The 14,082-nt window shown below is 49.3% G+C and overlaps 1 protein-coding gene across 1 annotated transcript in view; it reads right to left on the minus strand.

Moving 5' to 3' along the window:
• mcm3 (minichromosome maintenance complex component 3) overlaps nucleotides 1–7,093 on the minus strand; it is a 39,539-nt gene extending 32,446 nt beyond the window's left edge. Inside the window, exons 1-4 of the mRNA XM_060831192.1 lie at nucleotides 7,007–7,093; nucleotides 3,853–3,965; nucleotides 2,465–2,673; nucleotides 1,812–1,942 (exon numbers count right to left, since the gene is read on the minus strand). Coding sequence (XP_060687175.1) covers nucleotides 1,812–1,942; nucleotides 2,465–2,673; nucleotides 3,853–3,965; nucleotides 7,007–7,075 — 522 coding nt within the window. The 5' untranslated portion in view covers nucleotides 7,076–7,093. The remainder of the gene's footprint in view (nucleotides 1–1,811; nucleotides 1,943–2,464; nucleotides 2,674–3,852; nucleotides 3,966–7,006) is intronic.
• Between the last annotated feature and the right edge of the window lie 6,989 nt (nucleotides 7,094–14,082).

A 14,082-nucleotide genomic window follows, 5' to 3' on the forward strand; every position in this document is an offset into this window, starting at 1 on the left:
ACAGCCCAAAGCGAACACCAACGCTCTCCACTGAACCAGGGTTGATCCCCTGGCTTAATGTAAATTGTAGAGCCGGGGATATGCCAGGCCATGAGGCTGCAGATTGGGTTGGAGTAGAATTGGCTGCTGCTGACAGCTCTCAGTGCCTCAGATCAAAATACGCAAAATCTGTCCCATGTAACACAGTGGCATTCCCACATGACATGATGGAGGAGAATTCTCAATGTGAAGGTGGTTTCAATCGTACTGATAGTCACAGGCAAATGCCTCTATGATGGGATGGTTTCCTGATGAAGGGCTTATGCCCGAAACGTCGAATTTCCTTTTCCTTGGATGCTGCCTGACCTGCTGTGCTTTAACCAGCAACACATTTTCAACTGTGATCTCCAGCATCTGCAGACCTCATTTTTCACTCTATGATGGGTGAAGCCAACTGAGGGCAATACGATGTCTTAGTGGTTAGCACTGCTGTCTCACAGCACCAGCGACCTAGGTTCAATTCCACTGTTGGGCGAGTGTTTCTGTGAAGTTTGAATGCTCTCCCTACGCTTGCACGGGTTTCCTCCAGGTGCTCTGGTTTCTTCTCTCAGTCCAAGGATTTGCAGTTTAGATGGATTAGCCATGGTGAATGCAGGGTTACAGGGATAGGGTAGGAGGGTGGGTTGGGTGGGATGCCATCTGGAGTGTTAGTGTGGACTTGATAGGCCAAATGACCTGCTTCCATGTTATAGAGTTTCTGTAATTCTAAGGTCACATAATTTTTTTCTCTTATCGCCTTCCAGCTACTCAGCTCAGCAGCTAGGCCTTTTATGACTCAGACAGAATGGGTCAGTGGTGCTGCTGTCAAGCCATTCTTGCTGATGGACACTGAGGTCACCACATGAAGTACATTCTTGTGTCTTTGCCACCCTCAGGTACATCATTCAAGTTGTGGTGAACATACTGGGAGGACAACTGCATCTGATCTCCTGACTGTGCACTAATTTAACACATATGGCCGTATCTGGGAAATTGGGACATAACGGCGTCGAGAGTAAGACCTTATCAGGCAGTTTCTCAATAAGCAAGACATAGCTCTCCTAATTTTGTAAAAGGTGTTGTCAAGGAGACCTTTGTGCGGGTTACTACTGTCGATTCCAATGTCACAGTCATTGCAAGGGAGTTTGTCCAATTTCATTCCTTTGTAGAGGCTTTGACATAAGTAAAATGTTTTACTCTTCTATTTCAGAGAAAGGTTGGGAATTAACCATATTGCTGAGAATCTAGAGGCACATGTAGGTTAAACCAGGTAAGGATGAGATCTCTTTCTCTAAAATTACATTAGCCAAATTAGATATGCTAGTTCAATATTCATCAATGGTTACATGGCCATCTTTAAGTTAGTTTTTAATTCTGGTTATATTGATTTCAAACTTCAGCAGCTGCTATAGTGGGATTCATCCTCACAGTGGCAGAACATAATCCCAGGTCTCAGAATTATTAATCCAGTGGCATTATCACTATGCACCATCTCCACTCCCTTTATAATCTTGTAGCTTTGTGATTAAACTGGAAAAGACTCATTTGTTGGTTTTGTTTTAAGAACTTTACAAATATTCATGCCAACAGTATCATAAGTTGCTCTTCAGTCTAAATGACAGGTTCACTCTTGGCTACCCCACAGCCAGTAAGATTGTCCCACCCTCACTGCTCAGCTCAGAACCTCCAGACTGAGAGTACTGAAAGTGACTGATTTCCAGGGGTCCAAGAGTGTATGTTATCAAACCCTGAAACCAGGCCAGCCCCTTCACACTGTGCTGCAGATACCTCACCTTTGTTGGGTAAATAGCACTGGAGGGGAAGGCTTCAAGCGATGTCATATCTGTGTACTTGCGTTCAATGGTTTTTTTTGTAGCTGGACAGTAATGAACACTACGGACCACTTTGGGACGCACTAGTGAACCTGCAATGAGAACCGACAGCATTAGTGATAAATTCTGTTTAAGGACAATGACTGTTCACCTCGATGTGGTGTGCAGGAGACAAGAGTTTACAATGTCACATGAGGGGAAAAGGACACCTATGTTAACCACCCAGCTCATTATTCCTCATCCCAGCAAAAATATTCAAGTTACTTTAAAGCACAACTTATCCAGTCATCTAACACAAGCAAGATCTCAAACTGCATCCAACAATCAACAAGTATCTGGCAGCACTGACTGAAGTCGAAGGTTGATTGCAAACCCAAGGAGACTCCTTGTTCTTCAAATGGAGATCTTTCAAAAACACAGGAATCACTTGGAAAAGCAGTCTGTCTTTAACTTAACATTACCAGCAACGAATCATTCTCACAATGCAGCATTAAGCTATGAACTGATTACTACATGTTCATTTTCCTCACTCGCTGTGAACCAACTGCCAGCAGTCACGAACAAAACAAAACGCAAATTGAGCAGAACCTAGTCTCACCCAATCAGATACTCACATTTGATCACAATTCCCTCCACACACACAACATTGCTGAGAAACCTAGAGGTCAAGGTTCGTGGGCTGACGTGGTTAGATCCGAAGCTGCCTTCCAGTCCGACGTAAAAATCCTCAAACTGTTTGGCATAGGTGGCATCAATTGAGGCAACAAAGTCCTTCAGCGCTCGCTGGAAGGCCAAGAGTTCTTCAAAGGAATTGCTCAGCAGTCTGAGAGAAAATTAGACAAAGGTTAATTGCTCAGTGCATTAGCATCAGGCTTTCGAATGTTAAACCGAAGCCCCCAAACCAGCCCCAGTTCCGAGAGCAGTAAGGGTCAGGAACCAGAGATGACAGATTTTACTGGAAAATGAACCAAAGTCATGAGGTTTGTTTTAACAAAAAGGTGAGCTTTGATCTGGAATGCACTGAAGGTAGTGGCTACAAATTCAATGATAACTCTGAAAAGAAATCAGTTCAATGCTTGAAACTTTGCAGGCTAGCAGTGACGGAGCTAACTATTGAGGCTTAACTGGACAGACTCTTTAAACAGCCAGTATGAGCATGATGGGCTGAGTTGACTCGTGGGATGCTGTACATCTCTTGGAACAAGAAAATGGAACAGAATATCAATGCAGAAACAGATACTACATGATTATTCCACCAGATCCAGCACATTTAAAAATTGCTTTTCAAATAAATAAGAAATTTCCTTAGATCGAGGATTGAGAATCTCTGGAATTTGTTTTCTTTTCTTACCTATCCGCAAGGTGTGGATATGGCTGTCATTTTGATTAGGTTCCCTACAGTGTGGAAACAGGCCCTTTGGCCCAACCAGTCCGCACCGACCCTTGGAAGAGTAACCCACCCAGTCCCATTTCCCTCTGACTAATGCACCTCGCACCACGGGCAATTTAGCATGGCCAATTCACCTGACCTACACATCTTTGGACTGTGGGAGGAAGCGCACACAGAAACGGGGAGAATGTGCAAACTCCACACAGACAGTCGCCCGAGGCTGGGACTGAACCTGGGTCCCTGGTGCTGTGAGGCAGCAGTGCTGATCACTAAGCCACCCTGCCACCCCATGAGCCACTGTGCCACCTTGGTGCTTAGCCAGCATTTATCATCCATTTCTAATTGGCCTGGAGAAAGTGTCAGAAGGCTGCCGAAGGAGCAGAGGATGTTCATTGTGGACTGAGATCGATAATAGAATATAAAACTGATCGGAAAAAGTGACAGCTGACACTGAAGATCAATTATTATCTTACTGAACAGCTGAGCATGTTCAAGCAGAATGAAGCCTGACCCAGCTCCTAAAGGGTAAGATTTTTAATTTAAGACAAGAACAGTATACAATAATGAGGAAGCAAAATAGATACAGGTAAGGGAACCTAGAAAGGTACTTACTCTGCTGCTCTTTTTTCATTCTTTCTACGTAGGTCATTGATGTTGACAATCAGTCGGTACAAGTTGTCATTGATCATGTCCCTCACCTTACTTTGGTAAATCCCCTGGTCTTGCTGTGGACATGAATACAAAAACTTCGTCTGAAATTCCTTCAGCGGCTTCTTTACCATTCAAAAACTCGCGAAAGCAACTGATTAAATCATCATTAGGGACATAACCATCTTTGGTGACAGGTGAAAAACATTGCTGGAATCAGAGCAGTAGCCATGGAGACAAAACAAGCAAGAGTTTTGAGTCTTGGTGGCTCTTCATCAAGTGACTGCTATCAAATTGTACTGACTTGGTTATGTGGAAGGCAGTTTCACCCATGAAAGGGAACGAAATAAAAACAAAATGCTGCATAAACGTGACATGTCTGTCAGCATCTTCAGAACCACTACTGTTTTTTAAAAATTCATTCATGGGACATGGGCATTACTGGCTGGGCCAGTATTTATGATCCGTCCCTGGTCACCCTTGAGAAGGTCATGGTGAGCTGCCTTCTTAAACCACTGCAGTCCATGTACTGTAGGTTCTTTTGAATAAGATCAAGTCAGACCCAATGTGTTAACTCATTCTCTGTACACCCCAGTCCAACGTTGTCCGCATATAAAGTTAAAAATCACACAACACCAGGTTATAGTCCAACAGGTTTAATTGTAAGGACACTAGCTTTCGGAGCGCCGCTCCTTCATCAGGTGGTTGTGGAGGACACAACTGTAAGGCACAGAATTTATAGCAAATATTCTGTGTCTTACAATTGTGTCTTCCACGACCTGGTGAAGGAGCGGCGCTCCGAAAGCTAATGTCCTTACAATTAAACCTGTTGGGCTATAACTTTTTAACTCTACGGAGGCTGAGGGGTGACCTTATAGAGGTTTACAAAATTATGAGGGGCATGGACAGGATAAACAGACAAAGTCTTTTCCCTGGGGTCGGGGAGTCCAGCACTATAGGGCATAGGTTTAGGGTGAGAGGGGAAAGATATAAAAGAGACCTAAGGGGCAATTTTTTCAAGCAGAGGGTGGTACGTGTATGGAATTAGCTGCCAGAGGATGTGGTGGAGGCTGGTACAATTGCAACATTTAAGAGGCATTCGGATGGGTATATGAATAGGAAGGGTTTGGAGGGATATTGGCCGGGTGCTGGCAGGTGGGACTAGATTGGGTTGGGATATCTGGTCAGCATGGACGAGTTGGACCGAAGGGTCTGACTCTATATGTGGATGCTGCCAGCCTGCTGACTTCTCCAGCATCCCTGGTTTATATTTCACATCTCTTTGTACTTTGGTTTCAGCATGATGAGTGAGTAACTGTGAAGGTTTTTAGGAAGCGATAGATACTTGATAAGTAAGAGAGAAGAACTGTTTAAGGGAGTAACTGAAGAACCAGAGTAATTGGATCAGCTTTGATCTTGCTAAAAGGTAAAGCAGGACTGAGAGACAGAGTGGTCTCTCACTTCTTGTCTGTGAGCTCCATGTATAATAATTCATTTCAAACATTCATCTTGAGACAAAGTATGAACAATGAGGACATGAGTCAGGCAAATACCATTGGATGTTGCTTGGCAACAGGGAGGCGGTACAGGGACAGAGATCAGAGGCCAAAAGACTGGAGGAAGAGTCACTGGAAGTGAAATGTCAACTCTACTTTCTGCCCACAGATGCTACCAAATGTTTTGAGTTTCATTAGGAAGTCCTGCAGTAGTTTGTTTCAAATGTCCAGCATCTGCAGTTCTTTGTTTTACCTTATGCCAGGAGACATTCAGATTTCAGGACAAGAGGGTACTTGAAGTACAAGACAAGTGAGCGGACGGTTGCGGGAGATGGGCAAGGGATGGGGCATGGTAGAGAGCCATGGTTTGGAGTGGGAGAATGAAAGGGGAGGGGCATGGCTTGTTGTGGGGTGCTATGGGGAGGGGATGGTTTGGAGTCTGGGGGGACTATAGGGAGGGATGGTGTGGAATCAGGGGGGCCTATGGGGAGGGGACAGTGTCGGGGGGGGCTATGGGGAGGGGATGGTGTGGAGTCAGGGGGCTATGGGGAGGGGATGGTGTGGAGTCGGGGGGGCTGTGGGGAGGGGATGGTGTGGAGTCAGGGGGCTATGGGGAGGGGATGGTGTGGAGTCAGGGGGCTATGGGGAGGGGATGGTGTGGAGTCGGGGGGGCTGTGGGGAGGGGATGGTGTGGAGTCAGGGGGCTATGGGGAGGGGATGGTGTGGAGTCGGGGGGCTGTGGGGAGGGGATGGTGTGGAGTCAGGGGGGGCTGTGGGGAGGGGATGGTGTGGAGTCGGGGGGGCTATGGGGAGGGGATGGTGTGGAGTCACGGGGCTATGGGGAGGGGATGGTGTGGAGTCAGGGGGCTATGGGGAGGGGATGGTGTGGAGTCACGGGGCTATGGGGAGGGGATGGTGTGGAGTCAGGGGGGCTATGGGGAGGGGATGGTGTGGAGTCGGGGGGCTGTGGGGAGGGGATGGTGTGGAGTCGGGGGGCTGTGGGGAGGGGATGGTGTGGAGTCGGGGGGCTATGGGGAGGGGATGGTGTGGAGTCGGGGGGCTGTGGGGAGGGGATGGTGTGGAGTCGGGGGGCTGTGGGGAGGGGATGGTGTGGAGTCGGGGGGCTATGGGGAGGGGATGGTGTGGAGTCGGGGGGCTGTGGGGAGGGGATGGTGTGGAGTCGGGGGGCTGTGGGGAGGGGATGGTGTGGAGTCGGGGGGCTGTGGGGAGGGGATGGTGTGGAGTCGGGGGGCTGTGGGGAGGGGATGGTGTGGAGTCGGGGGGCTATGGGGAGGGGATGGTGTGGAGTCGGGGGGGCTATGGGGAGGGGATGGTGTGGAGTCAGGGGGGGCTGTGGGGAGGGGATGGTGTGGAGTCAGGGGGGGCTGTGGGGAGGGGATGGTGTGGAGTCAGGGGGGGCTGTGGGGAGGGGATGGTGTGGAGTCGGGGGGGCTGTGGGGAGGGGATGGTGTGGAGTCGGGGGGCTGTGGGGCAAGGGGAGTGCGGGGAGGTCACCTCCCGGGGACAGAGCAGACCCAAGCCCCGGGGTTGGCGGGGGGGGGGGGACTCAGGCCGATCTCTCCCATTACCCCGCCCCGCCAGCGGTGCCCCCTATCGCCCACCTCATCATCCAGGAAGTCCAGGTATTGTCTCTGAGCTTCTCTCAGGCTCGGATCCTCCGCCGCCGCCATTTCCACCGCTGCAGCTTTCCCGCCAAAGCCAGTCACGTGGGATCGACTTACGCGCGAAAAACCCACGACCAATCAGAGAACTCGGCCTCTGTCACATAGACGCCCCCTGAACACCGTCCCCGCCCCCTGAACACGTCTCCGCCCACTGGACATGTCTCCGCCCACTGGACATGTCTCCGCCCACTGGACATGTCTCCGCCCACTGGACGTGTCTCCGCCCACTGGAACGTCTCCGCCCACTGGACATGTCTCCGCCCACTGGACATGTCTCCGCCCACTGGACATGTCTCCGCCCACTGGACACGTCTCTGCCCCTGACCATGGTCCCCGCCCCATGGAGACAGGCTCTTTCTCCGGGAGACTGGCCCCGCCCCCTGGACTCTGCCTCGCCCCCGGACTCGTCTCCGCCCCTGACCATAGTCCCTGCCACCTGGAGAGAGGCCCTTTCTCCGGGAGACCGGCCCCGCCCCCTGAACACTGTCCCCGCCCCCTGAACATTGTCCCCGCCCCCTGGACTCTGCCTCGCCCCCGGACTCGTCTCCGCCCTGACCATGGTCCCCGCCCCCTGAACACCGTCCCCGCCCCTGGACACGTCTCCGCCCCTGCCCATGGTCCCCGCCCCCTAGAGACAACTCCTTTCTCCGGGAGTCCGGCCCCGCCCCTGAAGGGCTCGCTCTGCCCTATCGTCACTGACCCCACCCCCTTGGCACTGGCCCCGCCCTGAGATCAGGCCACGCCCATTTAAAGGGACCAACCCAGGGATGGAGGAGGGCTCTCTTTAATATAATGAATGGACACTAGAAATCTGAAATAAAAACAGAACAAAAGGGTTGTAAAAGTCAGGGATTTTAATTTTTTGAACATAGACTGGTTCTACCATAGTGTGTAAGGGCTTGGATGGTGAGGAATTTGTTAAGAGCTTCCAGCCAAATTAGTGACCGAGGACCAATGTTCCTGAGCCCAGGGGTCTGGAGATACAGACACTTTTCCTTTTTGTTCTTCTTTATTTGCTTTTCCCAAGGAAATTGACTTTTCCCCAGGGTAGGGATGTTGAGAAGTGGAGGGCACAGTGAGGGGCAACTTTTTCACGCAGTACGTGTATGGAATGAGCTGCCAGAGGAATTGGTGGAGGCTGGTACAATTACAACATTTAAGAGGCATTTGGATGGGTATATGGTTTCGTGAGATTTGGGCCAAATGCAGGAAAGAGATTGAGTGCTTAGTGGCATGGTGTAAAGACACCAATCTCTGCATCAACATCAGCAAAATAAAGAAGCTGGTCATTGACTTCAGAAAGCAGAGTGGAGGATACGTTTCTGTCTGCATCAATAGTACTGAGGTGGAGATGGCCGAGACCATGATGTTTCTGGGAGTAATAATCACCAACAATCTGTCCTGGTCCACCCACGTGGATGCTACTGTCAAAGAAATTTGGCATGACCACAAAGCTCTGACTAATTTTTATAGATGCACCATAGAAAGCATTCTATCCAGATGCTTCACAGCTTGGTATGTCAATTGCTCTGCCTAAGACCACCAGAAATTACAGAGAGCTCAGTCTATCGTGCAAACCAGCCTCCCCATCCATTGCCTCCATCTCCACTTCCCATTGCCGCAAGAAAGCAACAAACATTATCAAAGATCCCTCCCACCACAGTTCTACTCTCTTCCAATCTCTTCCATCAGGTAGAAGACATAAACATGTACAAACAGATTCAAGAACAGCCTTTTCTCCCCTGTTATTAAATGTTTGAATGGTCATTTCAAACGTCAATGTTGATCTCTCCCTGTGTAGCTGTAACACTGCAGTCTGAACCCTGTTCTGCTCCTGAAGAATTGCTAGAAGTACTCGGCAGCTCTGCCAGCATCTATGGAGAGAAAAAACAGTGATAATGTTTCATGTCCTGTATGACCCATCTTAAATTCTGATTCAATGGACTCAAAATGCTAACCCTGTTTCTCTCAGCTCATTCCATACACAACCCTCTATGTGAAAAAGTTGCCCCTCAGGTTCTTTTCAAATCTTTTCCCTCTCACCTTAAACCTGTGCCCTCTACTTCTGAACTCCCCTAAACTGGGGAAAAGACCTTGTCTATTTACCTAGACTGATGATTTTATAAACCTCTGTAAGGTCACCCCTGAGCCTTCGAAGGCTGTGAGGGTCAGTGTGCTATGAATTAATTGTGCTGTTCATGACAAGCTGAGTGTGACCTCACCCAGGTGTATAATTTCCAGCACACATGTTCAACGGTTGAGTGTTGAGAATAGGCAGCAGGCTGATTAGTTTTCCCACTTTTCCCTCTTTTGGGGGCTTTCTGTCCTTTACAATGTCCTCTGTGATTGAACCTTGCTGTTCACTTGCACACTGTACACCATCATTGAGAATGCTTAGCATCCCAAGGGCTTTCATACAGACCAGGCCCTGGCAAAGCTGCTGTCAAGTCACAAGGCTGTGTTTAATTATTCTCTGTTTGTGTAAAGCTTTCAACTAAAGCCCACATGATTGTAAACTGTTTTCAGAGGGTTTGTTTTGCAGGAGGTACCAGCTGATGTTCCTTTGTGATGTGAAGCAGCCTCTGTGAGGTCAGGCAGTGGAAATGTGCTATTTTGCAGCATTCATCAGCTGGCTCTGTGGTTCTCCCTGATACCCTGGTTATCAATGTACATCACTCTGCCTTCTGCTGGAACCTGCAGTCTGGTCCCACGTGGATCAAGCCTTGATTTCTCTAACTTTCGGTGAGAGCCCACCGTGTTGGACAAGTGAGTTTTCACCTCTCTGCAGTCAGTGCTGTCAACTCCAGATTGGGCTTGGCCAAGGGATAGCTTCTTCAGTGACCTGGGGATTTTAAAAAAGAACAACTTGTACTTTTTAATTGTCTGAGATCATGCGAGTCAGATTGTGCCTGTCAGCAATTGTACTTGAGAGAGCACTAACAAACAAATGAACATGTGTTAGAATGGTTTACTATGTGTACAAAACAGCTATTTGAATTCCAATGTATATCTGTGTGTATGTGTGTGTGAGAGAGAGAGAATGTGAGTGTGTTTGTGTGAGAGTATCTGTGAGTGTGAGTGCCTGTGCGTGTATGTGAGTCTGAGAATGAATGTATGTTTGGGTGTCTGTCTGTTTCTGTGTGTAGAGGGGAGAGATGTGGGAATGTGTGGGATTTTTAATTGTCTGTCCGCTCTAACAGAATGATAGGGCAGCTTTGATGGGCTGAATGGCCTTCTATGTCCAACAAACACTCCTCAGTCACATGGTCAGTTGTAGTTATTCACCAAACACAGTGTTCAATCTCCTCCAGTAAACCAGGAACACAGACAGTGTGGAGGGCTTACCAGAGTGGGAGGACTTTTAATTCAATTTGATTTATTGTCACATGTACATAGGTACAGTGAAAAGGTTTGTTTTGTGTGCAGTACAGGCAGATCATACCATACAGAACTCATAGGGTGATAGAACAGAGCAAGGAATACAATGTTATGGCTGCAAAGAAGGTGCACATAAAGCAAAATCAGCATTAGATTAAAAATCTGAGAGGTCCAGTCAGCAATCTAATAACAGCGGGGATGAAACTGTCCTTGAACCTCCTAGTGCATATGTTTCAGTTTTTCTACCTTCTACTTGATGGAGGAGGTTGGAAGAGATTATAACTGGGATGGCAGGGGTCTTTGATGATGTTGGCTGCCTTTCTGAGGCAGTGAGAGGTGTAGCCAGGGTCAATGGATGGGCGGCTGGTTTGTGTGATGGACTGGCCTGTCTTCACAAGTCTCTGTAGTTTCTTACAGTCCTGGACGCAGCAGTTGCTGCTAAACTGTGATGCATCTAGACATAGGCGGTCCCTCAGCATGCACTGATATCTCCCAAGTTATTCAGGGCTTGTCTCAAAACATTGTTTTTGAAAAATATCTAATTTGAACTGGATCAGTGCTGACAACTCTGACTGCCTTCCCCAAGCCTGTTCCTTGGCTTGGCCACTCTCTATTGATTATTTTCAAAGTCCCTGTTGCTCTTGCCCGCCTGTTCCAATTCCTGACCGTGAGCCATGGTTCTCAGTCCCGGACACATTGAGAAAGACTGGGCAGCACCAGCACCAGCTCATGATAATAAAAATAACTGATTCACACTGTCAGATAAAGTTGCTGTATTTCAGAAACAAAAGCAGAAATTGCTGGAGAAACCCAGCAAGTCTGGCAGCATTTGTCCAGAACAGGTTTGCTCTGAAGAAGGGTCATTCAACTCAAAATGTTAACTCTGTTTCTCTCTCCACAGATGCTGACAGACCTGCTGAGTTTCTCCAGCAACTTCTGCTATTGTTTCTGATTTCCAGCATCCACACTTTATTGGCTGTTTGTTAGCTGTGTGTCAGCCTGTGTGGACCATTAGCAGAGAGAGGGCAAGGGAGACAGGGAGAGAGAGAGAGAGATGGAGAGAGATGGGGGGGTGGGGGTGGGGAAGAGAGAGAGAGAGAGACGGAGAGAGAGAGAGAGAGACGGAGAGAGATGGGGGGGAAGAGAGAGAGAGACAGAGAGAGATGGAAAGAGGGGGAGAGAGAGAGGGGGGAGAGAGGGCAAGGGAGACAGGGAGAGAGAGAGAGATGGAGAGAGATGGGGGGGAAGAGAGTGAGAGAGAGAGATGGAGGAGGGGAGAAGAGAGAGAGAGAGACGGAGAGAGATGGAGAGAGGGGGTGGGGGGGAGAGAGACAGAGGGCAAGGGAGACGGGGGAGAGAGAGATGGAGAGAGATGGGGGGTGAAGAGAGAGAGGTGGAGAGAGATGGGGGGGTGGGGGTGGGGAAGAGAGAGAGAGAGAGAGACGGAGAGAGAGAGAGAGAGACGGAGAGAGATGGGGGGGAAGAGAGAGAGAGACAGAGAGAGATGGAAAGAGGGGGAGAGAGAGAGGGGGGAGAGAGGGCAAGGGAGACGGAGAGAGAGAGAGATGGAGAGAGATGGGGGGGAAGAGAGTGAGAGAGAGAGATGGAGGAGGGGAGAAGAGAGAGAGAGAGACGGAGAGAGATGGAGAGAGGGGGTGGGGGGGAGAGAGACAGAGGGCAAGGGAGACGGGGGAGAGAGAGATGGAGAGAGATGGGGGGTGAAGAGAGAGAGGTGGAGAGAGATGGGGGGGGTGGGGGAGAGAGAGAGAGAGAGAGAGAGAGAGAGCAAGGGAGACAGGGAGAGAGATGGAGAGAGGGGGTGAGGGGAGAGAGAGAGAGCAAGGGAGACAGGGAGAGAGATGGAGAGAGGGGGTGGGGGGAGAGAGAGAAAGAGAGAGAGCAAGGGAGACAGGGAGAGAGATGGAGAGAGATGGGGGGAGAGAGAGAGAGAGAGAAAAGAGAGAGGCAGATAGACAGACAGACAGAGACACAGAAAGGGGAGACAGTGAGGGAGTGAGGAGGAGAGAGGGAGTGGGGAGGAGAGAGAGAAGGAGGAAGGGAGAGAGAGGCAGAGAGAGAGGGAGGTAGGGAGAGGGAGTGAGGGAGAGGGAGTTTAGAACAGTTTTAGACAGTTCAGCAGAGTGGTCCAGGAAATGGCTCATGAAATTCAATATGAGCAAATGCGAAATCTTGCAATTTGGAAAATAAAAATACAGGCATGGACTATTTTCTAAACAGTGAGAAAATTCATAAAGCTAAAGTACAAAGGGATCTTGGGAGTGCTAGTCCAGGATTCTCTAAAGGTTGACTTGCAGCTTAAGTCTGTGGCTAAGAAAGCAAATGTAATGTTGTCATTTATCTCAAGAGGGTTGGAATGTAAAGGCAGTGATGTGCTACTGAGACTTTAAAACTCTAGTTAGGCCCCATTTAGAATACTATGTCCAAGTTTTGGTCCCCACACCTCAGGAAGGACATACTGGCACTAGAGCGTGTCCAGCGAAGATTCACACGGATGATCCCTGGAATGGTAGGTCTAACATACGAAGAATGGCTGAGGATCCTGGGATTGTATTCGTTAGAGTTTAGAAGGTTGAGGGGAGATCCAATAGAAGCTTACAAGATAATGCATGGCTTAGAAAGTGTGGATGCTGGGAATTTGTTTCCATTTTGAACCCATGGGCACAGCCTTAGAATTAGAGGCGGTCAATTTAGAACGGAAATCAGGAAATATTTCTTCAGCCAGACAGCAGTATTCCTGTGGAGCGTAGTGGAGGCTAGGATGTAAAATGTGTTCAAGGCAGAGATTGATAAATTCTTGATCTCATAAGGAATTAAGGGACATGGGGAGAGTGCAGGTAAGTGGAGTTGAATCATCAGCCATCATTGAATGGTAGAGTGGACTTGATGGGCCGAATGGCCTTATTTCCACTCCTATGCCTTATGGTCTTATGGGACAGAAGGAGAGAGGGCGCGGAGAGAGAGACAGAGAGGGACGGGGGGGGGGGGGGGGGGGGGGAGTGAGAGAGAGGGAGGGAGAGAGAGGAAGGGAGGGAGAGAGTGGGGAGGAAGGGAGAGAGGGGGACTGAGAGAAGGAGGGAGAGGGAGGGAAGGAAGGAGAGAGAAGGGGGAAGGAGGGAGAGACAGAAGAACGGAAGGAGGGAGAGAGACAGGGAAGGGGAGAGAGAGAGAGGAGGGAAGGGGAGAGTGAGGGAGAGGGAGACAGAGAGGGACAGGGTGAGAGTGAGAGAGAGAAAGAAAGATGGGAAAGGAAGGGAGAGAGAAAAAGAGAGATGGGCAGGGAGAGAGAGTCAGAGGCACAGAGAGAAAGGGTGAGGGAAGGGGAGAGAGGAAGAGAGAGAGATGGGGAGTAGAGGGGGGGAGAGCACGAGAGTGACAGAGAAACAGGGAGGGGAATAGATTTTGTGTGGAGGGAAGAGAAGGGAAGTGGGGAAGAAAAAGATGGAGAAGACAGAAAGAGCAGGGAGAGGGAAGGAGGTTGGAAGGGAGGGGCAGATGAGACAAATGGGTGGATAGAGAAAGGGGGGAACAGAAAGACAGCAGGTAGGTGGGGGAAGGGGACAGGAAGAGAGAGAGAAAGGGATGGAGTTGAGAGAGGGAGGGGGATGGTTGGAGAG

Source organism: Hemiscyllium ocellatum, chromosome 10, assembly GCF_020745735.1.
Source record: "Hemiscyllium ocellatum isolate sHemOce1 chromosome 10, sHemOce1.pat.X.cur, whole genome shotgun sequence".
Taxonomy (NCBI): domain Eukaryota; kingdom Metazoa; phylum Chordata; class Chondrichthyes; order Orectolobiformes; family Hemiscylliidae; genus Hemiscyllium; species Hemiscyllium ocellatum.